General features: G+C 45.2%; 1 protein-coding gene and 1 long non-coding RNA gene across 2 annotated transcripts; one reads left to right on the top strand and one right to left on the bottom strand.

Annotated features, from left to right (window-relative positions):
- Positions 1 to 4,977: 4,977 nt before the first annotated feature.
- Positions 4,978 to 25,660, top strand: LOC125512852 (uncharacterized). The gene is made up of 5 exons (XM_087528694.1): positions 4,978 to 5,045; positions 5,157 to 5,275; positions 8,031 to 8,251; positions 22,152 to 22,197; positions 25,445 to 25,660. The coding sequence occupies exons 2-5, from the start codon at positions 5,190 to 5,192 to the stop codon at positions 25,542 to 25,544; spliced, it is 453 nt and encodes a 150-aa protein (XP_087384820.1). The 5' UTR covers positions 4,978 to 5,045; positions 5,157 to 5,189; the 3' UTR covers positions 25,545 to 25,660.
- Positions 16,280 to 16,964, bottom strand: LOC147964085 (uncharacterized). Its single transcript, XR_015609243.1, has 2 exons — positions 16,842 to 16,964; positions 16,280 to 16,672 (listed from the first exon to the last, which is right to left on the bottom strand). It is a non-coding gene; the product is annotated as an uncharacterized LOC147964085 (long non-coding RNA).
- Positions 25,661 to 26,128: the final 468 nt, after the last annotated feature.

Below are 26,128 nucleotides of genomic sequence, written 5' to 3'. Positions count from 1 at the left end.
CATCATTTATTTAAAGCAGTACTAATACAAGTAGCACAACATCTCAAAGCACACTGCAAAATTGTGTGGGTGAAGGCCTGTACTGACCTTTCATGAGATGACCAAGATAAAATACGAATCTACCAACATGAATAGGAAATGCAATCTCGTTTTGTGCTGTTGCACTGAAATCAAGCAAAGTTGCCGGTGTGACATTTAAGTTTGCTATAGCAACATGTTGAATAGATATCCCTGTTTTAATAGAGGAAAAAAAAGAAACAATTACTGGCCAATAAAGGAGGATGAAACATGCGGCCACAAAAAGAACCATCTACCTTATCTTGATGGAAAACAAAGTATAGGACAGTGGCATTTCTAAAACGGTTGCATTGATTCATATTAATAGATAAATTCTCTTAAAACAGTTCAGTAGTTAATTCTGATAGTGGCATTGCTTAATTTTACCAGCGGCATTAGATCAAGAAAAAGCATAAACAGTTCCAGGGGAGAGTGGGCGCAACAACACCATGTGCTTCCATCTACTTATAAAGGGGGTGATGCAGAGTTTGTTGTAACAAAGCAACAAGCATCATGTCTGGGTTTGTACCATTTTTGTTCACTACTTAATGGGAAAAGAGAGCAATACAATAGCTTCAATTCAACATTTATTTAAAATAGTACCAATACAAGTAGCACAACATCTCAAAACACACTGCACGATCATGTGGATGAAGGCAAGTACCCACCTGTCATGACGCACACAAGATCACCTACGAATCTGCCAACACGAATAGGTAATCCAATCTCGTTTTGTGCAGTTGCACTGAAATCAAGCAAAGTCGCCGTTGTGACGTTTAAGTTTGCTATAGCAACAAGTTGAATAGATATCCCTGTTTTAACAGAGGCAAAAAAGGAAACAATTACTGGCCAATAAAGGAGGATGAAACAAATGGCGACAAAAAGAAGCATCTAACTTATCTTGATGGAAAACAAAGTAGGACAGTAGCATTTCTAAAATGGTTGCATTGATTCATATTAACAGAGACATTCTCTTTAAAACAACATTCGTTAAGAATGTAATTTACTTTTAACAGTGGCATTGCTTCAATTTTCCAGCAGCATTCTTAGATTAACAACAACAAAATAGTTGTATGGGACATGGGACATGCCAACACCATGTGCGTCCACACATATAAATGGGTGATGCAGAGTATGTAGCCAATCAACATATCTGCGTTGGTCCCATATTTGTTCTCTTTGAACCTTTTTCCTATGTGAGGGCATCAAATCTAGTCCTGCACAAACTACCCGCTCCCCCACAGTTTCTTTCCCTTTTCAACAAAGAGATCGGTTCCTTACATATGTGTGTACTGGGTTACCCCATTTTTCCCTTTTCGACCAACAAAGCGGCTGGATAGCCAGTCTATACTACTTTCCCTCCCACCTTTCCTCATTGAACCATGTCCTAGATTTATGCTCCACCCACCGCACCCTTCTTTCCTCTTTGAACCAAGACCTAGATTCGACTACATTATCGAAAAAGATCTGCATGCAGCTAGAGCAATGACGGTTTCAAAGAAACTTATACCTTAGGGTCGTTGGGATGTGGCAAGGCGTGCGGCGGGAGGCCGGATCTGCCCACACTACGTACCGCAGTGAGGAAGAAGGAGTTGGTGGCCCTCCCGCACAGGCGCTTGGTGAAAGAGAACAGCGCAGCCGGCAGTGGATTGCCTCCCTCGCCGAAGGTGATAGAGTGAACGCTGCACCTCCTCCCCTTCCCGGTGCGGCGGGATCTGGATGCCTCCTTCACCAGCTGTGAGGGGGGGTAGAGAGAGACAGAGGCCACAACGCAGTCTTGTTTAGATCTGGTGAAGAGGGTCAGAGACTATGAATATAGCAAACCCTAGCAAAGGAACGCGGAGCCTCCAGCATGTATATATATGTAGTGCAGCTAAGAGCATTTAGATCATGATCTTATATTTCTTTATAGTCTGAATTGTCAATATGATCTTATACATCAAAAATACTATGATCATCAATGATCTTTTTGTGTACAATCTGAATTGTCAATGAGTCCTCAACGATTTATAAACCGGTGAATACTCATATTGCGGCCACAAATTCTATACATAGAGTTCAATGAAGACCAAGTGCTTGTGATAGTTTGAGAAGTAACATATTTAAGGTGGTAAAAGCCTTGTTAGGGGAGCGAGGTGGGACTAAAAACAGCTAGCCATAACCTCATTAGTACCGGTTCGTGGTATGAACCGGCACTAAATGGTGATGGTGGGGCCATAGCCTGACCGCAGGCTGACACAACATCTTTAGTACCGGTTCGTGGCATGAACCGGTACTAAAGGTTCGCCACGAACCGATACTATTGATCGCCGCCACGAACCCGCACTAATGTACACATTAATGCCGGTTCAAATTCAAACCGGCACTAATGTGCTTCACATTTGACCATTTTTCTACTAGTGCTTAGCAAAAGCAAAGAACACCTTTCCTTCCAATATATAGGATGAAAGTGTAATCAAGTAAAGCACATGTCTCCTTTTGATCTATGCATTGTAGTTTTTTCTAAGGAGAAGAACTGTAAGGCATTTCCAGCCAATCCTCTAAAATCTATTGAAGAAGTAAATATTTTGATTTACTCCGGTAACCGGCACTTAGCCAAAGTCCTATAACTATCAGAGGAGTAAAACAAATTATTTCGCGGCACCTTGGACTCCTACTTTACTTGGCCGCCCACCCGCCCGAACAAAAGCATTCCCTCTTCCCTCGCCCTCACCCACCCCACCTCCCGCTGTATCTACTCCGACGCCTTCTATGTAGCCTCCGCTGGCCAACACACGCCACTGCCAACCCCTGAAGGACCCACAACATTCCTCCATCACCCGATTTGGGCCTCTCTCGCTAGCAGCGACATCTAAATCGGCAGATCTATGGTCCTCGCTGGCGGTGCCGGATTCGACGCATTCCGGCTGCCGGCAACGGCGCATTTTCAATGGATCCGACGGCCGAAAATTAAATGAATTTGACAAAAAGAATACCCAAGAAATTTAAAGGATCAGGTAGAAACGACCAAAACTCAAGAGTAAAGTACTCCACTGACGTTGTCTTGGGCACAAACATCCCCCGTCCCCCGTGCCGCTCCCGCAAGCGGCCCGGGTGGAACCCTAGATCGCCGCCGCCGCTCCCTTCCTTCGCCTTCCTTCTCCCTCACCGCCGCCAGGGGACGCCGCCGGGCAAAGCCCGCGCGTGCGCCGGCGGCGGCGGGGCTCCCTCCCTCCTCGCGAGGCTCCTGGGCGGCGCGGGACGGCCGGCCCTCGCGGCGGCGCTCGGCTCGGCGGCAGGTCGTGTCGCCGGCGGATCTGCGGGGCTCCCCTTTGGTGGCGCTGCGGCGATGGCGGCGGCGTGGTCTGCGCGGGGCGGCGAGGCGCGGGCTCTTCCTCCTCCCGATCTGATGGCGCCGCGGTGGCGCCGGCGCTCGGCCGTGCGGCGGGGTCCGCGAGGGTGGTCGGCGCGCGACGTCTCCCTCCCCGATCTGATGGCTCCACGGTGGCGCCAGTGCTCGGGCGGCGGTTGGCTTCGGCAAGCGGTGGCGGGCGCTGGGATCTCGGCGGCGCTCCGGCGTGTGCAGGCGGCGGCGGTCCCTGTGCACGGTCGGCAGCTCCGTCTCTGACCCGGACGGCGCGGGGGATGGCGGCGGCCCGGCGTGGCAGGCGATCTGGATGCGGTGGTGCCGGTGGCTCGCTGATTGCCGGTGCTCCAGGGTCTGTCTGGTGGTGCTGGTGGTGACGGCGGCCCGTGCACGAGAGTTGGATTCCTTCGAACTGATCTGGGTGAAAACTTGCCTTCGGCTTCTGCTAAGGCCGGCGGTGGCGGCGCTATCTGCGTCGTTCCCTTCTTGAAGGCATCGCCATGGAGAAGTTCAAGGCCACTCTCTGCTACCTCTGGGGGAAACCCTAGATCGGATGATCGGATGATCGGATGACGGCGGCGCTCTAGTGTCGTTCCTCCCTTGGGGCGTCATTTTTGGAGGTACACACGTGATCGAGGGACCAGTGGACGGATTCTTTGGTGGAGCGGTGCTTCATCCTACACACTGATGGCGACGGATCTTGACGGCGTGGCGCAGTGCAGATTCAGAGTTCACTGTGGGAAGATGGACTCGCGCAGGAGGACGACGCTGTCGGGCGTCGTGGTGGCGTCGATGGCAGAAAGACCTGGCACAGTACATGCAACAGTACAGCTCTGAAGATGGATTTGTGGCAGGTGGCTGCGGCGGCCTCATACCCGGTAGGCGTCCTGGTTGAGGAGTGCGCCGGACTGGTAGGTGCCCCATACCCGGCAGGCGTCCTAGTTGGAACCTCAGGTCTTAGATGTTTAGGTTTAGCTGCGATGTCTGTTTGGTATTAGGCCCAGACTATCTGCGCCCCTTCATCATTTGGATAGGTGTAGCGACAGATGTTGCTTAGACGATGGATTTAGTCTTGCTGTTGTATGGCTTTGTAAGGTTTTGTGATAATAATTAATAAAGTGACCGTATGCATCGACCAGATGCAGAGGCCGAGGGTCATCCTCCTTTTTTTTTTTAAAAAGACACCCTAACTTCAGTTTTACCGGCTTGTTTCACTGCCGAAATTTTGTTCTGCGGTTACCACCGTAGCTTCAGGTCAATAGTCTTCCAGGACCAGGTCCAGGTGCGGTGCAGGCTGGCCACAGATTGTGCTGTTACCGGGGCTGACAGTATGGGCTGGTTCGTATTCGGTGACCGTGTCCGTTGCGTGGGCGTGGAGCTTTCTGCTGCATGCGGGAGTCACTACACATCGACATACACGTAGGCTCCTGCGTGTCCAAGGATCGAAGCGTGTCGCACACTCGCACTGCATGGCGACACCTGGTGCGCCGCGCCGAGACACGCAACGACACGCGCCGTCGCGTCGGTTCAGTGCCTTCGTACAAGTACTGGTACTCCTACTAACACATGCATCATCCTTCGTCCAGTGCTCCGATCGAGTGTATTGTGCAGCCTCTGTGTGCAGGTTCAGTGCGTGCAGGCGGTATGTCTTCTTCTCTCTTTTTGGGCTGCCTGATTGCTTCGCGTTTATCTGTGTGTCTGTATGGCTTCCATCAGGCATACCGTAAAAATCTGCACTTCTGTGTACTTTCAGCTGCTCAGCGCGCGCCCTGCTCTACGAGAGGAAATGCGGATCGATCACCCCGAGGCTGCGGCAGGCTACCCGTACAGTGTATGTTTTCGCCAGATGATCTTCAGTGGCCTTGCAATCAGGTAACATCAATTTAATTCAGACTAATCCTCAATGTACGTCGACTCGCCGGCAAAATCGTTATCAAACAATATTTGTATGCCATGATCTATCTGCGTGAAAATCAAATTCTCTTTACGGATCAACCCAGAAACAAGTATATTTGTGCTGTGCGCCTAGTGTCACATCCCTATCTATGGGTAATGTACTAGAGTTAATTAAGCATGCATACAACATGTTTAAATATATTTAATCTTGAACTAACATAACGAAAAATATGATGAGTACTAAGTGGGATATTACACCATTGTGCACACCGTCAGATGAACTGATTGGCCTCGTCACAAATCCGGATTATATAATTAAGTAAGGACCAATAGAAGCTACTCCTAAAGATTTTTGAAAAGTTCAAAATGCATATTGAAGAGTTACGAAAAATAAAAGCAATGACAGAAAGCAGAAACCCTCATCGGTCTGTTGCTTTTATAGTTAGAATTCCCGATGAAGAAGTAAGAGGTATTTTAATCCAGAATGGTAATAAATTTTAAATGCCTTAATGATAATACATAGAAGATGCATACAATATACCTAATAAGTAGGAATGGATCAATAGAATACAATGAAGCAAATATTTATCTAAATTTGATTTAAAAGAATGATTTTGGCAAGTAAAAATGGTCGAAGAATCTATCCATTCGACAACATTTACTTGTCAAGAAAGCTATTATGAATGATTACTCATGCCATTGGGCCAAAAGAATGCTCCTGCACTTTTTTCAAGGAAAATGCAAAATATATTTAATCAGAATCAAGCATTGATATTGGTGTATGTAGATGATTTACTAGTATTCTCAAAGTCGTACATCGAGCATATAGCCCATCTTGAAGTGTTCTTTCTGAAGGTAGAACAAAATGGGCTCATATTATAAAAAAAATAAGATGGAAATTTGCAAGGAAAGAATACATTTCCTTGATCATGAAATAGGATAAGCAAAATACATTTACAAGAAAATATTGCAAAGAAAATATTAGAGTTTCCGAACAATATGTGTGATAAAAAGGTTTTACAACAATTCTTAGTATCCACTTTTTTATAATGAATTATGATATATGTTCGTCTTTAACACCTTCACGATCCTCTTCTCTTTGTAGCTAGCTAGCGCTAATTTTCTATTGTGCATGCATACGCCCGCCCCCCTCTCATCCTCCCTCAGCGTCCCCTCCATCGCGCACGTTCGTTATTTCTCTTTAGGTCGTTCACCCGCGGTGTGTGTAGGCCCCCCGACTCCTTCTTTCCGGCACACACCGGTCGATATACCTCTCTAGCCAAGTGTGCCTACCACAAACACATACTTCCCCTCTTCTCTTCCCACCCGTCCGCCCCCTATCTCCAATACGGTTCCATGCAGGTGCACACTCTCGCCCCTCTTTTCATCGATCTCATAGTCGCACACTCCTCCCCCCTCGACATAGTAGGCCTCTTGCACCACCTCCTAGCCGCACTCCTCTCCCCCTGTCTGTCTCTCCGGACCTGTAACATCCCAAAATTCTAAATTTTGGAAGGTTATATTAAATAAATAATTATGATTGTTTGTTTGTTTGTTGTGTGATTGATGGTGTGAAATTGAGTGGAAATTGAATTATTTTTTTGAAAGTTGAATGAGAGGGAATAAAAGGACTTTTCCAAAACTTTCATCTTGCATTTTTCTTGATCTCCATGAATTCAAAGTCATCTCATCACAAGACCCTAGAGTGAAGATAATATGACATCTTCCATTTTAAGAAAATAAAAAGGGGTTTGAAAATGATTTGAATTCCATTTGAAATATTTCAAATTTAGAAACTTTAAGCAACTCAATGAGTTCATGAGGGAAGATAAAATGACTTCTTCAAATTTGAAGAAACAGAGTTGGAAGTTTCAAAGAAATAATTTCAAAGTCACTTTGAAGTTATTTGAATTTCCAGATTTCAAATCCTCTTCCGAGTTATTTAGTTTTAATTCAAATTATTTTCTCCTAAAAATACATAAATGGAAATAAGGGTAAAATAATTCCCTTCAATGGAAAATTAGGAGAAAATAAAATTGGAATCATTTTGCTATTTAAAAAATGATTTTTATTGATTTTAAATGCAACAGTAGCACTGTTTGACTTTTATGAATTTTTGTGGAATTTATTTGAACCTGAAAAATAGTTCATCTTATTTAGGGTATTTTTTTCTGAACATTCTAGTATGCCTATGTAGAATTTTTATTTTCTTCTGTTGCATTTTTTCTTTAAGTTAAAAAAACACGCATACCCGCGCACAGGCCCAGCCAGCCGCGCACTTCGGCCCGCGGCCTGGTCCCAGCGCCCGAGCGCTCGTGTCGCTCGCCCGCTCGTCTCTCTCCCTCGCTCATCTCTCCCCTATCGCTGACCCGCGGGGCCCACTCCCCAGGTCGTCCCTAACCTCCCGCAGACCCTGCTGGATGAGCACACACACGCACACGCCCGAACCCGCCGGCCGAAGCTCTAGGGATAGAGCTTATCCCTCGCTCCCGAGCCCTCTCTCCGCGCCTATAAGAAGCCCTCGACCCCCTCTCTCCATTCTGCCACTTCGTTTCGCCTCACACCACCCGTAGCCGACGCCCTCCTGCTTTGGATCTTGCTAGAGCCGGAGCTTCCTTGCCGGAGTAAAACGCCACCAGTAAACTGCCCCGACACTGTTCTTCTTCACCAAAATATTGCCCGGGTCAATGAGCATCCGTTTGACATTTTCTTTGCTCTTAGGGACCACCAGAGACAACGCCCCGACGTGTTGCGTCCTCACCGGAGCTCCAAACGCCGCCACCTCGCTCCACCCGTCCAGGCCACCCCGACATGCGCCGTCACCACCACTGAACCGCCCACGTCGTGCCCGTCCCGTTCGTCTCCTTCCCCTCCGCCGAGGAGCACCGCCGCCACCGCCCGTCCGCCGCCTGACGCCAACGCCGCCGCCCCCTGCTCGTCGTCATCGCCGCTGTAAGCCGAGCCTCCCGCCTCGTTCGTTTAGTTTAGTTCTTTTTTATTATTATTTATTTGGATTAGATTGGTTAACCGCGGTTTAAAATAAACCGGTCTCCGGTTTTCATTTTTTTAGCCGCGGTAGCTGTTTTGCTTAGATAGCGGTCATTCGCCGAATAGCTTCCGCAGCGAACGCTGCTCGGCCAGTAGGAATCTGCCACGTGGTCGAGGACCTGTTCTTAGTTTAGTTTATTTTCTGTTTCACCATCTAGTCCCTGGAATAAGTTGATTAGCCCCTGATTTTAGTTTAGCCACAACTTTTTAACCGTAAGTCCAAATTCGACGAAACCAGCGGTCGCCTCGATTAGATCTATCAAGATGACCTACCTTTGCAAGTTTTTGACAAATACAAATTTGAATTATTTTAAATTCAAATTTAAACCCTATTTGGCCATATCTCCTAGACCGTAGCTCCGATTAAGTTGATTCTTTTTGCACTTTGTCACCGTAGCCAAACCCTATCACCTAGACCTTTCTCAAAAAAAAGTTATTATTTATTTCCTTATTTCATGATAAATGTTTATTATTCATGCTAGAATTGTATTAACCGGAAACATAATACATGTGTGAATACATAGACAAACAGAGTGTCACTAGTATGCCTCTACTTGACTAGCTCGTTGATCAAAGATGGTTAAGTTTCCTAGCCATAGACATGAGTTGTCATTTGATTAACGGGATCACATCATTAGGAGAATGATGTGATTGACATGACCCATTCCGTTAGCTTAGCACTCAATCGTTTAGTATGTTGCTTTCTTCATGACTTATACATGTTCCTATGACTATGAGATTATGCAACTCCCGTTTATCGGAGGAACACTTTGTGTGCTACCAAACGTCACAACGTAACTGGGTGATTATAAAGGTGCTCTACGGGTGTCTCCGAAGGTACTTGTTGGGTTGGCGTATTTCGAGATTAGGATTTGTCACTCCGAATGTCGGAGAGGTATCTCTAGGCCGTCTCGGTAATGCACATCACATAAGCCTTGCAAGCATTACAACTAATGAGTTAGTTGTGAGATGATGTATTACGGAACGAGTAAAGAGACTTGCCGGTAACGAGATTGAACTAGGTATTGGATACCGAGGATCGAATCTCGGGCAAGTAACATACCGATGACAAAGGGAACAACGTATGTTGTTATGCGGTCTGACCGATAAAGATCTTCGTAGAATATGTAGGAACCAATATGGGCATCCAGGTCCCGCTATTGGTTATTGACCGGAGACGTGTCTCGGTCATGTCTACATTATTCTTGAACCGTAGGGTCTGCACGCTTAAAGTTACGATGACAGTTTCATTATGAGTTTATGTATTTTGATGTACCGAAGGTTGTTCGGAGTCCCGGATGTGATCACGGACATGAAGAGGAGTCTTGAAATGGCCGAGACATAAAGATCGATATATTGGACGGCTATATTCGGACACCGGAATTGTTCCGAGTGATTTCGTGTAAAACCGGAGTGCCGGAGGGGTTACCGGAACCCCCCGGGGAAGTATTGGGCCTTAGTGGGCCTGAGGGGAGAGAGAGGGCAGCAGCCCAGGAGGTGCCCCCCCCCTCATGGGGAGTCCGAATAGGACTGGGAGGGGGGTGCGGCCCCCCTTTCCCTCTCCCTCTCCCTCTCTTTCCTTCCCCCTCTCTATTCCTAGTTGGACTAGGAAAGGGGAGTCCTACTCCCACTAGGAGGAGGACTCCCCCCCTCTCCTTGGCGCGCCCCAAGGGCCGGCCGGCCTCCCCCTTGCTCCTTTATATACGGGGGCAGGGGGGCACCCCAGGACACACAAGTTGATCTTCGTGATCGTTCCTTAGCCGTGTGCGGTGCCCCCCTCCACGATATTACACCTCGGTCATATTGTAGAGGTGCTTAGGCGAAGCCCTGCGACAGTTGAACATCAAGATCGTCACCACGCCGTCGTGCTGACGAAACTCCTCCCCGAAGCTTTGCTGGATCGGAGCCCGGGGTGCGTCATCGAGCTGTACGTGTGTCAAGAACTCAGAGGTGCCGGAGTAACGGTGCTTGGATCGGTTGGACCGGGAAGACGTACGACTACTTCCTCTACGTTGCGTCAACGCTTCCGCTTCGGTCTACGAGGGTACGTAGACAACACTCTCCCCTCTTGTTGCTATGCATCACCATGATCTTGCGTGTGCATAGGAAATTTTTTGAAATTACTACGTTCCCCAACACTTCATCCTCTGGGCCAGCGTCTCCGTGTCCCTGCAAGGATTGTGACAAGTCAAGATAAGCAACACAGGGTGAGGAGGCAGAGATGACAGAGAGGAACCGGATGCTTACTCATCGTCCTCCTCCTCCTCTACGGTCTTCCTCTTCCTCCTCGGACTGAGGGATCCAAAATCAAAGGTGATCCCCGCGCCGACGTTCGCCGGAGGAGGCGAGGGAGGCGGCGTCTGGGCACGCTTGGGTGAAGAAGGAGCGGCCGTCTTCTTCTTCACCGCGACCTTGGCCGGCTTCTTCGCCGCCGCGGCCCATGTGTGGGGCCGGGACCCCTCCAAGGTCAACTGCGGCTGCGCAGTGCCGCGGGGCCGAACCGGCTCACCGGAACTAGCCCGCCGCAGGACTCGCCCCCTCCCCGCAGGTGGCGCCGGGTCTGCGGTCTCCTCCCCCTCCGATGATGACTCACCGGTCACATCCTCGACCAGTGGAGCCTCGGTGCCGGCGTTGCTGGCTCCCTCGGCGGCCGCCGCCCATCGGGCAAGCTCCTCCGCCTCCGCGGCCGTCGCGGCCTTGTCCTCCACACCACCGGCATTGCCAGCCTCCCTGGCGAGCTGCGCATTATCCTCAAGTTATGGACCCAGTCCGTGTAACCGCTACCATCATCTTTCAACTTTGCTTTCTCAAGGAACGCATTAAAATTCAACGGAACAATGACACGGGCCATCTATCTACAATCAACATAGACAAGCAAGATACTATCAGGTACTAAGTTCATGATAAATTTAAGTTCAATTAATCATATTACCTAAGAACTCCCACTTAGAAAGACATCCCTCTAATCTTCTAAGTGATCACGTGATCCAAATCAACTAAACCATAACCGATCATCACGTGAAATGGAGTAGTTTTCAATGGTGAACATCACTATGTTGATCATATCTACTATATGATTCACGCTCGACCTTTCGGTCTCAATGTTCCGGGGCCATATCTGCATATGCTAGGCTCGTCAAGTTTAACCTGAGTATTCTACGTGTGCAAAACTGGCTTGCACCTGTTGTAGATGGATGTAGAGCTTATCACACCCGATCATCACATGGTGTCTGGGCACGACGAACTTTGGCAACGGTGCATACTCAGGGAGAACACTTTTATCTTGAAATTTAGTGAGAGATCATCTTATAATGCTACCGTCAATCAAAGCAAGATAAGATGCATAAAAGATAAACATCACATGCAATCAATATAAGTGATATGATATGGCCATCATCATCTTGTGCTTGTGATCTCCATCTCCGAAGCACCTCCATGATCGCCATCGTCACCAGCGCGACACCTTGATCTCCATCGTAGCATCGGTGTCGTCTTGCCAATCTTGTGCTTCTACGACTATCGCTACCGCTTAGTGATAAAGTAAAGCATTACAGGGCGATTGCATTGCATACAATAAAGCGACAACCATATGGCTCCTGCCAGTTGCCGTAACTCAGTTACAAAACATGATCATCTCATACAATAAAATTTAGCATCATGTCTTGACCATATCACATCACAACATGCCTTGCAAAAACAAGTTAGACGTCCTCTACTTTGTTGTTGCAAGTTTTACGTGGCTGCTACGGGCTTAGCAAGAACCGTTCTTACCTACGCATCAAAACCACAACGATAGTTTGTCAAGTTGGTGTTGTTTTAACCTTCGCAAGGACCGGGCGTAGCCACTCTTGGTTCAACTAAAGTTGGAGAAACTGACACCCGCCAGCCACCTATGTGCAAAGCACGTCGGTAGAACCAGTCTCGCGTAAGCGTACGCGTAATGTCGGTCTAGGCCGCTTCATCCAACAATACCGCCGAACCAAAGTATGACATGCTGGTAAGCAGTATGACTTATATCGCCCACAACTCACTTGTGTTCTACTCATGCATATAACATCAACGCATAAAACCTGGCTCGGATGCCACTGTTGGGGAACGTAGTAATTTCAAAAAAATTCCTACGCACACGCAAGATCATGGTGATGCATAGCAACAAGAGGGGAGAGTGTTGTCCACGTACCCTCATAGACCGAAAGCGGAAGCGTTAGCACAACGCAGTTGATGTAGTCGTACGTCTTCACGATCCGACCGATCAAGTACCGAACGCACGGCACCTCCGAGTTCAGCACACGTTCAGCTCGATGACGTCCCTCGAACTCCGATCCAGCCGAGTGTTGAGGGAGAGTTTTGTCAGCACGACGGCGTGGTGACGATGTTGATGTTCTACCGACGCAGGGCTTCGCCTAAGCACCGCTACAGTATTATCGAGGTGGACTATGGTGGAGGGGGGCACCGCACACGGCTAAAAGATCAAACAGATCAATTGTTGTGTCTCTAGGGTGCCTCCCTGCCCCCGTATATAAAGGAGCAAGGGGGGTGCGGCCGGCCAAGGGAGAGGGCGCGCCGGGAGGAGTCCTACTCCCACCGGGAATAGGACTCCCCCCCTTTCCTAGTTGGATTAGGACTTGGGAGGGGGAAAGAGTGGAGGAGAAGAAGGAAGGGGGGCGCCGCCCCCTCTCCTTGTCCTATTCGTACTGGGGGGAGGGGCGCGCGGCCCAGCCCTATCCGCCTCTCCTCTCTTCCACCTAGGCCCACTAAGGCCCATTAAGTTCTCGCGGGGTTCCGGTAACCTCCCGGTACTCCGGTAAAATCCCGATTTCACCTGGAACACTTCCGATATCCAAACATAGGCTTCCAATATATCAATCTTCATGTCTCGACCATTTCGAGACTCCTCGTCATGTCCGTGATCACATACGGGACTCCGAAAAACCTTAGGTATACCAAAACATATAAACTCATAATATAACTGTCATCGAAACGTTAAGCGTGCGGACCCTACGGGTTCGAGAACTATGTAGACATGACCGAGATACGTCTCCGGTCAATAACCAATAGCGAAACCTGGATGCTCATATTGGCTCCCACATATTCTATGAAGATCTTTATCGGTCAGACCGCATAACAACATACGTTGTTCCCTTTGTCATCGGTATGTTACTTGCCCGAGATTCGATCGTCGGTATCTCAATACCTAGCTCAATCTCGTTACCGGCAAGTCTCTTTACTCGTTCCGTAATACATCATCCCACAACTAACTCATTAGTTGCAACGCTTGCAAGGCTTAAGTGATGTGCATTACCGAGAGGGCCCAGAGATACCTCTCCGACAATCGGAGTGACAAATCCTAATCTCGAAATACGCCAACCCAACAAGTACCTTCGGAGACACCTGTAGAGCTCCTTTATAATCACCCAGTTACGTTGTGACGTTTGGTAGCACACAAAGTGTTGCTCCGGTAAACGGGAGTTGCATAATCTCATAGTCATAGGAACATGTATAAGTCATGAAGAAAGCAATAGCAACATACTAAACGATCGGGTGCTAAGCTAACGGAATGGGTCATATCAATCACATCATTCTCCTAATGATGTGATTCCGTTAATCAAATGACAACCCATGTCAATGGCTTGGAAACATAACCATCTTCGATCAACGAGCTAGTCAAGTAGAGGCATACTAGTGACACTCTGTTTGTCTATGTATTCACACATGTATTATGTTTCCGGTTAATACAATTCTAGCATGAATAATAAACATTTATCATGGTATAAGGAAATAAATAATAACTTTATTATTGCCTATAGGGCATATTTCCTTCAGCCCCCTCCGCGCAGCAAGTGCGGGCGACCTCGCCCCATCCGCGGGTCATGAAGATCTTGCCCAGGGAGACGACCTCGATCTCCGCCCCTTTTGCCGGAGTGCTGCATTCGGCGTGCTGCAGCCACAACTCGAGCGGCCCACTCGGCGGCATCTCTTCGGCAAAGAACCACGGAAGCTTGATCCATGTGCGCGGTGGCATCACCGCCCACACCACGAACTCACGCGAGGAGCCCTCGGCGTGGGTTCATGGGTCGGCGGCTCGTGCGACCACAGCATGGCCACCACGGCCGTAACGCGAGCGGCGCGGGGCGCCGCCTCCTCCTCCGGAGCCTTGCGCTTGGGCGTACAAGGGCAGCGGGTAGCCGGGAGGAGGCCGCTCGTACCAAGGCCTCATCACCTCCACCCTCACGCCAGCATCGCGGGAGCAGCCAAACCTCTTCTTCGGCGGAAGTGGCCCCTGCTCCTTGCGGGGGTTTTTTCCTTTCTCAACAACGGAGAATCTCCATATCGGCGCCATGGGTGTCGCGGCAAGACAGCAAGGCGAGGAGGAAGAAGGAGGAGCGAGCAGAGAGAGGAAGGAGATTGCACGCAATGATGGTTTTCTCCTCATTTATAGCCAGGAGGAGGCCAACCGTCGGCCTCCACGATTGCACGCAATGATGGTTTTCTTCTGCATGCAGCGGGGTCTCGTCAAGTCGAACGGTTGCTGAGGCAGCGTGGGGAAGCGAAGGCGCCAACGTCCCGTCAATCGCCACACGTCAATCAAGGCCATAGGCGGTTGGGGCTCGTGGCGCTCCGCACTTGCCCTTTGGCTTTGCCTCGAAGCCATGTTCGAGCACGCCTTGGGCTCGGGGGCTACTATCGGCGTCCTGCGAACAGGGGTGCCTAGACTTGCCTGCCTGCGGCCCACGGCGTGGCTCCACCAACGGCCCGGTACGGCCCGGCTTCGGCAACAACTACTCAAGACCCTCACGAGGGGCCAAGCCTCGCGAGGCAGACGACACCAAGGCCTCCCTGGGGGCGGCTTCGCTAGGCTGGCTCCCGAGGAGCGGAGATATCTATGCAAGGGACACCTCGCAAGGTTTACATGACGTGAGCCATGACGACCAAGGCCTGGCACGCGCCAGCAGGCGCAACGTACCAGTTTCCTCTTTGGTGCCAAAGAGGCAAGCGCAGGCGAAGAGACCCGAGGCATCAGGCAAAGGTTTTCATATCGGTGCAACAAGACCAAGACCAGCGGGACGGGAGGATGGAGGTCATTACAGAGCCCACGGCAGCGTCACCACCAGAGCCTTTGGCCGTCGAAGACCACTTTTGTCAGGATAGCATGTACTATTTGTCCCCCTTAAAACTTGGTCGTTGTGGGATCCCTTCCCGCCTAACATTTGGGAAGAGGACCAGGGCCTCTATAAATAGGGCTAGCCACCACCGTAGGGAAAAACTCATCTTGGATCGGATCCATTCCATCCTCACACCCACCAGCTCGTCGAGCTCAAGAACACCTCTCCCCCTAAGGCTGTTCATCCACTGTACTAGTTCATCCTCAGCCCTCGAGGCAATCCACCACCACACTGGAGTATGGTATTACACCACGCGGTGGCCCGAACCAGTATAAACCTGTGTCTCGTGTTCTTTGGGTTCGTCGAGCTAGGCCATGAAATCGTTGGGTAGGCAGGCTGGGGAGAAAGAGTCCTTCGTGCACACCCCAGAGTTCGAACCTCTCAAGGGTCTGCGGAACCCCGAATCCGACACAAGCAGCGCGATGGGGTCATGGGGGTCCACAACTATGGTGGCAACCATGGAGGTGCTGGGCACCGGCCGGCAGCGGGGATTTGGGGTTGTACGCGGTACTCGGCGGGGGCTTTGGGGCGGGGCGCGTGGTGGATCTATTGACTGGCGGCGCGTGCGGTTACTTGGCGCTGGCGGGAAAGAAGGCGGGCAGGAGTCGGCGGCGCACGCGGCTCCCTGAGTTTACCAGACTAAGTCACTGACATGTCGGAGGAAGATAGAAAAGTATAAGGTTCATTTTTTTCGACGGGAAAGGATCGGGCAAGTCGCCAGAGTTAGGAACCAGGGGTTTTAGAGTAGCTCCATCCATATCAATCGCAATACCGAAGAAAGAACATGCTTGCTTTAATATACTGCTCCGTCCAGAATTACTTGTCGTGGAAATGGATATATCTAGACGTATTTTAGTTATAAATACATTTAATTTTATCTATTTTTGCGACAAGTAATTCGGGACAGAGCGGGTAGATTAGTTATAGGATTAGAAAGCCCCAGAGCTAGCACATACATATATGTATTATGCATGTAGGGTTTTCTTTTATTATGCAAAACATATTTTATCATTTTAGTGGTGCCTTAGGCAATGGGGCAGCAACAGCCATCGTAGGAAGTGCACTTTCCTCCATGGCAAAATTTCTCGCATGATTCCAACGTGCAGTTAGGTAAGTCCAACTCATAGCACTTCGCAAGTAGGGGGAGAGCATCTGTTTGTATCTGCACCAGATCAACACATTTTGTTAGGCCAATTATGTGCAACATAGCTTGCCACCTTATATTTTGGCATTGCTAAATATACACTAGTTCTAATGGGATCTCAACATTTCAAGATGCACGTTAAGCAAATGATCAAGGAGAATAAGGAAGACATGTAAAATAACATAACCTCGTTGTTCGCGTCGCATGAGGAGAGAAGAGTAGCCATGACCATGAGAGTTGCCAAAAACAGGGAGCCTGCTTTCTTCTTGAAGATAGCCATTTCGAGAGGCACTAGTGCTTTCTTAGTTTTATTTTGCCGCAACAGCCTAGTACCTTTTCAATGATCGGTGCTCTTTGGGCATACTTTTTGCTTGTGGTAGTGTTCACCTCTCCTACTGTTATATAGATACATATTGCAGCCTATTTATGTCAATTGTTTAATGGTAATTAATAATATCTTCTACTCCCTCCGTTCGGAATTACTTGTCGCGGAAATGGATGTATCTAGACGTATTTTAGTTCTAGATACATTCATTTCCGAGACAAGTAATTCCGAACGGAGGGAGTATATCAATATTTTAGTTATCAAATCAATCAGTATTTGGGGAATCAAATTTGTTACAAATAAAGCTGCGGGAATCAATAATACCAGGGATGCATTAGCTATGAAAATATATCATAATAACTTTTGTACTCATAGTTGATGGTGTAAAATGAATGCATTATTAATTATAATAAATAATTAAGTAAATATCACATCCTTATGTTTTCCAATCAGAGCATTAATTGGTGTACATTGTTTATACAATAAATCTATCCAATAGTTTTCAAATCAGAGCATTAATCGGTGTACATTGTTTATACAATAAATCTATCTAATACAATATCTTCTGATATCGAAAGAAAGCATTAACAACGGGAAATCAGTACAAACTTAGTCACGATGATCTAGCCCAAATATATGCTTAGTTGGCAAGAAAATGAAAGATTTCCTAAATCATATGTGTACACACATGTATAATTAAATGATAATATCTACTCATCTACTATTCTTAGCTAAGGGCATCTACGGTTCTGACCCGCAAATTTGCTCCAGCATCCGTCCGTGGCGGACAGGAGAACCACTGCCCGGACACGGATGCGGGAGCCAGCCATCCAACGTTGTTCGCATACATTTCAACAACCACTGTTTGTACTAAACAGACGAAATTCATGCAAACATGAGAGATTTTATTAAAGTAAGGTCATAATTTACATAAAAAGTACGATATCTCAACCTTTTAACTAAAAAACTAGAAAAAAAACTAAAACCTATACCGAACGACCACCTCGTACCCGTGACCGCCCTGTCTGCCGTGCCGCTTTCATCGTTTATGCCGTCGTCGTGGTCCCTCCAGTGACGGAACGGTGCTGCAGGGCCGCCACAACCTTATCCGGCAGCTGCCTGCCGTTCGCGGAAGAGCCGCTCTACTTCCTGCTGTGCGGTGCGTTGGGCCACCGCAACCACTGCCGATGTAGCCCTCGGTGCCCTGGTGGCGGACTTTCCGCGGCCGGCATTGGCGGAGTAGTCGCCGAGCGACCACTCCTCGCCGATCTTGATGAGCTCGCCGTCAAGGCAGCGACGGTGTGATGCCTACTACGCAACTTGATTCTTGTACACACGTGTTGGGCCTCCAAGCGCAGAGTTTTGTAGGACAGTAGTAATTTTCCCTCAATTGGATGACCTAAGGTTTATCAATCCGTGAGAGGTGTAGGATGAAGATGGTCTCTCTCAAACAACCCTGCAACCAAATACAAGAAATCTCTTGTGTTCCCAACACACCCATTACAATGGCAAATTGTATAGGTGCACTATTCGGCGAAGAGATGGTGATAAAAGTGTAATATTGATGGTAGAAATATATTTTTATAATCTGAATAAATAAAAATAGCAAGGTAGAAAATAGTAAACGGGCACAAAAACGGTATTGCAATGCTTGAAAATGAGGCCTAGGGTCCGTACTTTCGCTAGTGCAATCTCTCAACAGTGCTAATATAATTGGATCATATAACCATCCCTCAAAGTGCGATGAAGAATCACTCCAAAGTTCCTATCTAGCGGAGAACATAAGAATAAATTGTTTGTCGGGTACGAAACCACCTCAAAGCTATTCTTTCTGTTCAATCTATTCAAGAGTTCGTACTAAAATAACACAAAGCTATTCTTTCTGTTCGATCTATCCTAGAGTTCGTACTAAAATAACACCAAAGCAAATTCATATTCATAATACTCAATCCAACACAAAAAACTTCAAAGAGTGCCCCAAGATTTCTACCGGGGAAATAAGGACAAGAACGTGCATCAAACCCTATGCATAGATTACCCCAATGTCACCTCAGGAATCCGCGAGTTGAGTGCCAAAACATATATCAAGTGAATCAATACGATACCCCATTGTCATCACGAGTATTCAATTGCAAGAAATATATCAAGTGTTCTCAAATCCATAAAAGTATTCAATCCGATAACAACGAAATCTCAAAGGTAAAAACTCAATTCATCACAACAAGATAGAGAGGGGAAAACACCATATGATCCGACTGTATTAACAAAGCCCGCGATACATCAAGGTCGTGACATCTAAAGAACACAAGAGAGAGAGAGGGAGAGAGAGATTAAACACATAGCTACTGGTACAAACCCTCAGCCCCGGGGGTGGACTACTCCCTCCTCATCGTAGTGGCCGCCGGGATGCTGAAGATGGCCACCGGAGATGATTCCCCCCTCCGGCAGGTGCCGGAACGGGGTCTAGATTGGTTTTCAGTGGCTACAGAGGCCTGCAGCGGCGGGACTTCTGATCTAGGTTAACCCCGAGGGTTTTCAGAATATTTGTGAATTTATAGGGTAAAGAGGGGGTGCGGGAGGCCACCGAGGTGGGCACAACCCACCTGGGCGCGCCTGGGCCCCCAGGTGCGCCCTGATGGGTTGTGCCCCCCTCATGGCACCCCCAGGTGCTGCTCTGGCCCATCTTGGGTGTTCTGGTCCATAAAAAATATCCAAGAAGTTTCGCGGTGTTTGGACTCCGTTTGATATTGATTTCCTGCGATGTAAAAAACAAGCAAAAAACAACAACTGGCACTGGGTCAATAGGTTAGTCCCAAAAAATGATATAAAGTTGCTATTAAATGATTGTAAAACATCCAAGAATGATAATAAAATAGCATGAATACTTCATAAATTATAGATACGTTGGAGACATATCACGGTGCCTGGTGCCTATCTCTGCGGTGGTGAAGGAGCGATCGAGGGCCCACATAGCGGCGAGATTGGGGTTGTTTGGGATCCAATCCAGCACCACATCCATTTTGGCGAACGCGGAGCGATGGCCAGTGTTGCGCCGGTCGTATCGCGCCTGCTACCTCACCACGCGCTCCTTGTCGGAGATGATGACCGTGGAGCCCGACGAACCGCCGACACCGCTGCTTCGGATGTAATGGAGGATGCAGCTCTGCGCCTTCGTGATCGCGAGCGGCAGCTCATCCATGATAGGGTGGTGGCGGCGGGGTGGCGAGGCAAGCCCTTCAATGCAGGTGTACCGGTTGTGCGGGGGCGACGTCGGCTCGTCCTTGACCCCGCGTCTGATCTGGACGCCGCGGTTGTGTGGGGCAGCTCGTCCTTGACGCGGCGTACGATCTAGATGTCATGGTTGGGCTGGGGCAATGCGTGGCTCGTCCTTGACCCGCCGGGCGTTTGATGAAAAGCACGGGAGAGGCGGGGGGGGGGGGTTCTGGTGGGCCAGGGTGGTCAGACACGGGCGTGGCAACGGTCCGAACGCCCGCAAAGCCCACTAGTTTGTCTATGGTTTGCGGGAAAATGTACATCTGGACGGCCAAGTGGACCGATACAAACCCGCTTGGATGTCAATACACGTCCGGATCGCACGCTCCAAACATATGCAGACAGTTTAAGGGTTGGCGTTAGGGATGTCCTAAGTATGATAATCACCAAGTGTGATGGGTAGTTGTAGAATAATTAAATGTGGACGTGAAGTGTATCGAACACTGTACTAACAAGAAGCTGAAGTAGTTATTCTCTCATACTAACAAGAAGCTAAGCTAGTTTTTTTCTCAAGCTATATATGTCACTTATATAACCATCTATGCAGCAAATATGATGCAAGATAAAAGTTACTTCTACTTGTAATAAATATGTAAGATATGTAATAAAACAACTTATACGGAGAGAGAGAGAAATATGTAAGATACATAATAAAATAACTTATATAGAGAGAGAGAGAGAGAAAATCCATCCTACCACCCAGGGATAGTTACCTCACATGTCTAATATACTATCATATTGTATTATATATACTACTTTATAATTTCAAATGTGTTCATATATTTTATATAACATATTCCAAAGTGAGTTACATGAAAAAATTGCAAGTTAGCCCATGGTTTTTATTTTATTTGCGAAATACAAATATATTTGCACGTAAAAAAGAGCATACCCAAAATACGCCGCATACTATCCTAAAAAATAGTATATATATATACTACGTAAACATTCTTATATAATACATATTACGTGTACATACTTTCCGATTTGATATATACTACATACAACATATAAAACTCAAGTGGTGGTAACAATCACTGATGGTCGATAAAATTTGTCATACACACACACACACACAAATAAACACTATTCTGATCACAACCTGAACTTCCTGAGTTACACAACTGAACTTCCCTCTGTAGGAACCCGACCTCCGGGCTATCTTCGCAACTATGTCTCCCCGCGTAAATTTTTATGGTCGGTCGTGTTCTATGTGATGTAAGTGTAATTTGCAAACGGTTTTTAGCAATTAAATGCCCGTTTCAAATAGGAATCTCGCTCATTGGCGGATTTGCAAACGGTTTCGTGATGAACATGCGTGTGTTGCAATTTTACTGCCCGAGTTGTTCGACCTGAACTTCCCCCAGTGCTAGGTTGAACTTCCGCAAACATTGCCCAAATAGGGCTTGCGATATACCGTTGGAAAGCTATGGACATGAGTATCACGACCCAAGTTGATTTTTTGGCAAAACGTAAGTGGTTTAAGAGCAGTTTTGAAAACCGTTTTTTCTTCATACAAAAAACATGAATCATATTTTTGATCTCATTTCTAAACAGTTTATCGGAATTAGGCAAATAATATGGCGTTGGAAAGCTGCTGCAAAACCTCTCCATCAACATGCTGATAGTTTTCTCTAATTTCATATGGTTAAACTGTAATTTGGAAAATCATAAAATTTCGCAAACCGAACAGCCGAGTTCATATTTTTGATGTCATTTCTAAACGGCTAATCCAATTGAGGCAATGATATCGCGTTGAAAGGAATATAAAAATGCGCTACTTTTTCATGTTGAAAGTTTTTCTAATTTTGAATGGTTTAAGAGTAATTTAGAAAATGGTACAAGTTCCACCGAGTTCGTATTTTCGAGCTAATATTTTAACCGTTCGTCTGAATGCAGCAAATGATATGGCATTGGAAAGCTTGAGGAAATGCGAAACTTTTCGGTATATATTTTTTCTCCCAATTCCGTATGGTTTTAAGTCAATTTTGAAAATGGCTAAAAATATTTTTTGGCCGTAATTCTAAAAACTTTATCTAAATGGGGCAAATAATATACCGTTGAAAAGCTACGGAAAATGCGAAACTTTTTCATGTAGATGGTTTTCTCTAATTCCTAGCCGTTTTCAAGTAATTTTGAAAACAGCGAGATCATTCATTCTGCCTTTATCGCGAAACAGATTTTTCGAAAATGCACCACGTGAAGAACTTTAACTTCTCAGCATGTCTACTTGAACTTTACTCTATTTTTCATGTGCTTTTTTTCTCGTGGATCTCCATCCACTCACCGAAATTAAGCAAGTTATATACCGATGGAAAGCTGTTGTAAACATGCAACTTTTCTGTGTTGATCAGTTTTTCATACTCGCGACGGTTTTAAAAGTTTTTTCATCTGAAATTCATTCAGTGCAGTAGTTGAACTTCCTGTTGTTTTCACGTTGAACTTCTATGACGTATTTTTATTTGTAATTTCTCATCCAATCGATAGTGTTACACAAATGATATTCCTTTTGTACAAACCTCTCTCACAATAATTTTTTTTAACTTTCTCCGGCCGAGGACTTGAACTTATAACAACAAAACTTTTAGTCTTTGCTTTTTATTCCTTTTTAATACAAAATGCACATTGTGTAGTACGTGAAATTCTGGCAGTTATCAATCTGAACTTATCTCGGTTACGTGAAAATATCTGAGTTTTTTATGAATATTAATCTGAATTTCTTAATATTTTTTATGAATTTTGAAGCGCCCTATTTTTAAAAGTTGAACTTCTTGTTATTTTAATTTTGAACTTGTTGTTTCCATTTTTTAATAACGAGGAAAATCTGAGTTTTCTATAATCATCGAACTTCTCCATCTTTTTAATATGGACTTCCTCGTATTATTTCTTAATCTTTATATGAAATTTTGATGCACTCTATTATTAAAGTTGAACTTCTTGTTATTTAATTTTTGAATTTCTTGTTTCCATTCTTTAATAACGAGGAAAATCTGAGTTTTCTATAATCATCGAACTTCTCCATCTTTTTAATTTGGACTTCCTGGTTTTATTTCTTTTATTAACAGAAAAAATCCTACTTTCTGACAGACATCCAGCCACTCCATTTTTAAATTTGACTTCTAGGTTTATTTTAACAGAGAAAATCTTTTTTATAAAATTGTTTGAGATGTTTTTTAATGTAGAAAGTTGTTGAATAGAAAAGAACTTTTTTCATATAGAGTATCTTTGTTCCAAATTTGGGGTGGACTGAGAGAATTATTTTAAAACATGAGACACAACATTCTTTTTGTGTTTTTTGAACATGTAAACACATGCTGAACATCTTTAACAATAATTTTTTTAACTTCTCAGGGAAGATCACTTGAACTTCTTGCAACAAAAATTTTAGACTTCGCCTTTTTACTGTTTTTTCTCATATGAAACACACACCGTGCACTATGTGAACTTCTGGCTGTTATCACTTTGAACTTCTCTCTGTTTCACTTTAGTAATGGTAAAAATATGATTTTTTTATTGACACCGAACTGCTTTAACTTTTTTATTTGAACTTTTTTGTGTGTTTTTTAGAAATGTGAAAAATTGAAGTTCTTGATTTTATTTCTTTTAGTACCAAGAAAATGTGAGTTTTTTTATAAGTAGCAAACTTCTCTATTTTTTTATTTGGACTTCATGGTTTATTTTTTTAGTAACGGAAATATTCTAGCTTTGTAATAAGTATTGAACCGGTTCGTTATTTAAATATGAACTTCTAGAGTTTTTTTTATTTAGAAACGGTGAAAATCCTTTTTAGTGATTTTTGAACCCCTCTATTTTTAGAATGTGAACTTATTGTTTTCTATGTAGAAACGGTGAAATATCCACTTCAATGTGCCATGTTATCTTTTGAACTTCCGAGTTATTTTTGTTTGACCTTCTTATGATGTTCCCATCATCGGATACGGATTTTCTAATTTTTATACATTGAACAATTGTGTGATTTAATTTTGAACTTGTTGTTTCCATTCTTTCATAACGAACAAAATTTGAGTTCTCTATAATCATCAAAATGCTGCATCTTTTTAATTTGGACTTCTTGGTTTTATTTTTGTTTTGGAAGCGAAGACAAATTATTTTTCTATTAAACATCGAACAGCTCCGCCATTTTTAGTTGAACTTCTAGATTTTTGTGAGAAACAGGGGTAATCTATTTCATTATTTTTCTGAAGTGCTACATTATTTTAATTTGACCTTGCTTGTGTTTTTTAAACGTGAAAATATGTTATTTGTTACATATTTTAAGATTCTTCGTTATTTTTAATTTTGAATTTTTTTGTTATTGTTTTCCAGTAACGGGAAAATCCGTGGGAGAAAAATTTTGTACACCCATAACACTTTCTTTGAATTCTATAATTTACTAAATTTGAACTTCAACAATTTACACTATTCTAGGTGATGCTTGTTTTCTTCTTTGGTGATTCTTGTTTGTCCATAAAAATTCCACTTTTTTATGCTAACTTTGAAGGAGTGTAAGTGTGGACTTTATTTATGCTACTCATTCGAACTTCACTAGTGTATTTTTACTTTCTATGTTAATTGTTGATAAAAGTTTTTAGTTGACGTTTTTAGTGTGTTTGACCTTCCATGATTTTCACACATGAACTTCAACTAATTTTCATTTTTTAGTAGTGTTCTAATTTTTCAAATTTCCTATTTCTAGTCTCCAAGCGAACAATTCTAAAATTAAATGTCATCTTAAACCTGTTTTTCCTAAATGCGTGGACCGCTCAACAACAGTTGGGTCGTTGAGCGTGGGAAGTTTTCTTTTTTTTTTCAAAACTTTGTGTGTGCGTGCATGCGTGTGACTAGTTGGGTTTTGCAGTGACACCGTAAAATCAGCACACATCACTCAACAACAAAAGAAAACTTTATGTTGCGCACAATTCTTATGGAATCCTAGTAGCACTAGCACTACGAAGTGACACTTTGAATCATGATCTCAAATTCTCAACGGTCAGCACGCAATAACAAAAGGACATGCAAGAACGAGCAAACCATAGAGTACAATGTATGCACTTTCCAAACTAATAGTAATTTTTTATACAGAAGTTGTGCATTTTTTTACACCAGACCTTTTGGTCTTTATCTCTATGTCTTATCTCCTAGAAGTAACCGCCACTATACGATTTATTACTTGTCTTTTCTTCTCCGTGTAGCTGGTCTCTACTTATGGCATATGAAGCTAGCAAGTGGACGGAGCAACCTCAGCTAGAGAAGTCCAGGTTCAAGTTCAGTTTTGGGTTCAACCTGGATTAGCTCTCAAGTAGGAGTAGTCAGAAGAAGCGGACAAAACTTTTAGCACAAAAATATAAAAGCGAGCTACCAAATAAGGCAATTCCTATTTAGCGCTGTAGGCGCCGGTTTCTACTGTTTAGCAGGATCTCGTGGGCTGGCCCATCTTTCATTTTTCTTCCGCTCTCTAAACTTTATGGAAAACTGCAAAAACACAGCGCGAGCTAGGGATTCGAACCCTGAATCGCTGGTTATCAGTGATTGTGGCGTGACCAACCCGGCTACCTCACTAACTATGATAACAAAAACGTTTTTCATCCATTTATACCTTCAATTTTTCCTTTTTTCTTTCTTTTTCTTTTTTCTCTGTTCTTTTCTTCTTTCTTTTTCCAAATTCGTAATTGTTTTCTTCAAATAGATGAACTTGTTTTCAAAATCCATGAACTGTTTTTTTAAAACTCTTGAACCTTTTTCAAAATCGATGAACTTATTTTTCAAATTTGATGAACTTTTTCATTTGTTTGAAATTTTTCTCAAAATCGATGAACTTTTTTTCAACGTTGATGAACTTTTTTCAAAACTGATGAACTTTCTCCAAATCCGATGAA

The sequence above is a fragment of the Triticum urartu genome, chromosome 6A (genome assembly GCF_056163025.1).
Source record: "Triticum urartu cultivar PI428250 chromosome 6A, HENAU_Tu73, whole genome shotgun sequence".
Lineage (NCBI taxonomy): Eukaryota > Viridiplantae > Streptophyta > Magnoliopsida > Poales > Poaceae > Triticum > Triticum urartu.
Note: the sequence above shows the minus strand (reverse complement) of the source record. Positions and strands in the feature narration are given on the sequence as shown.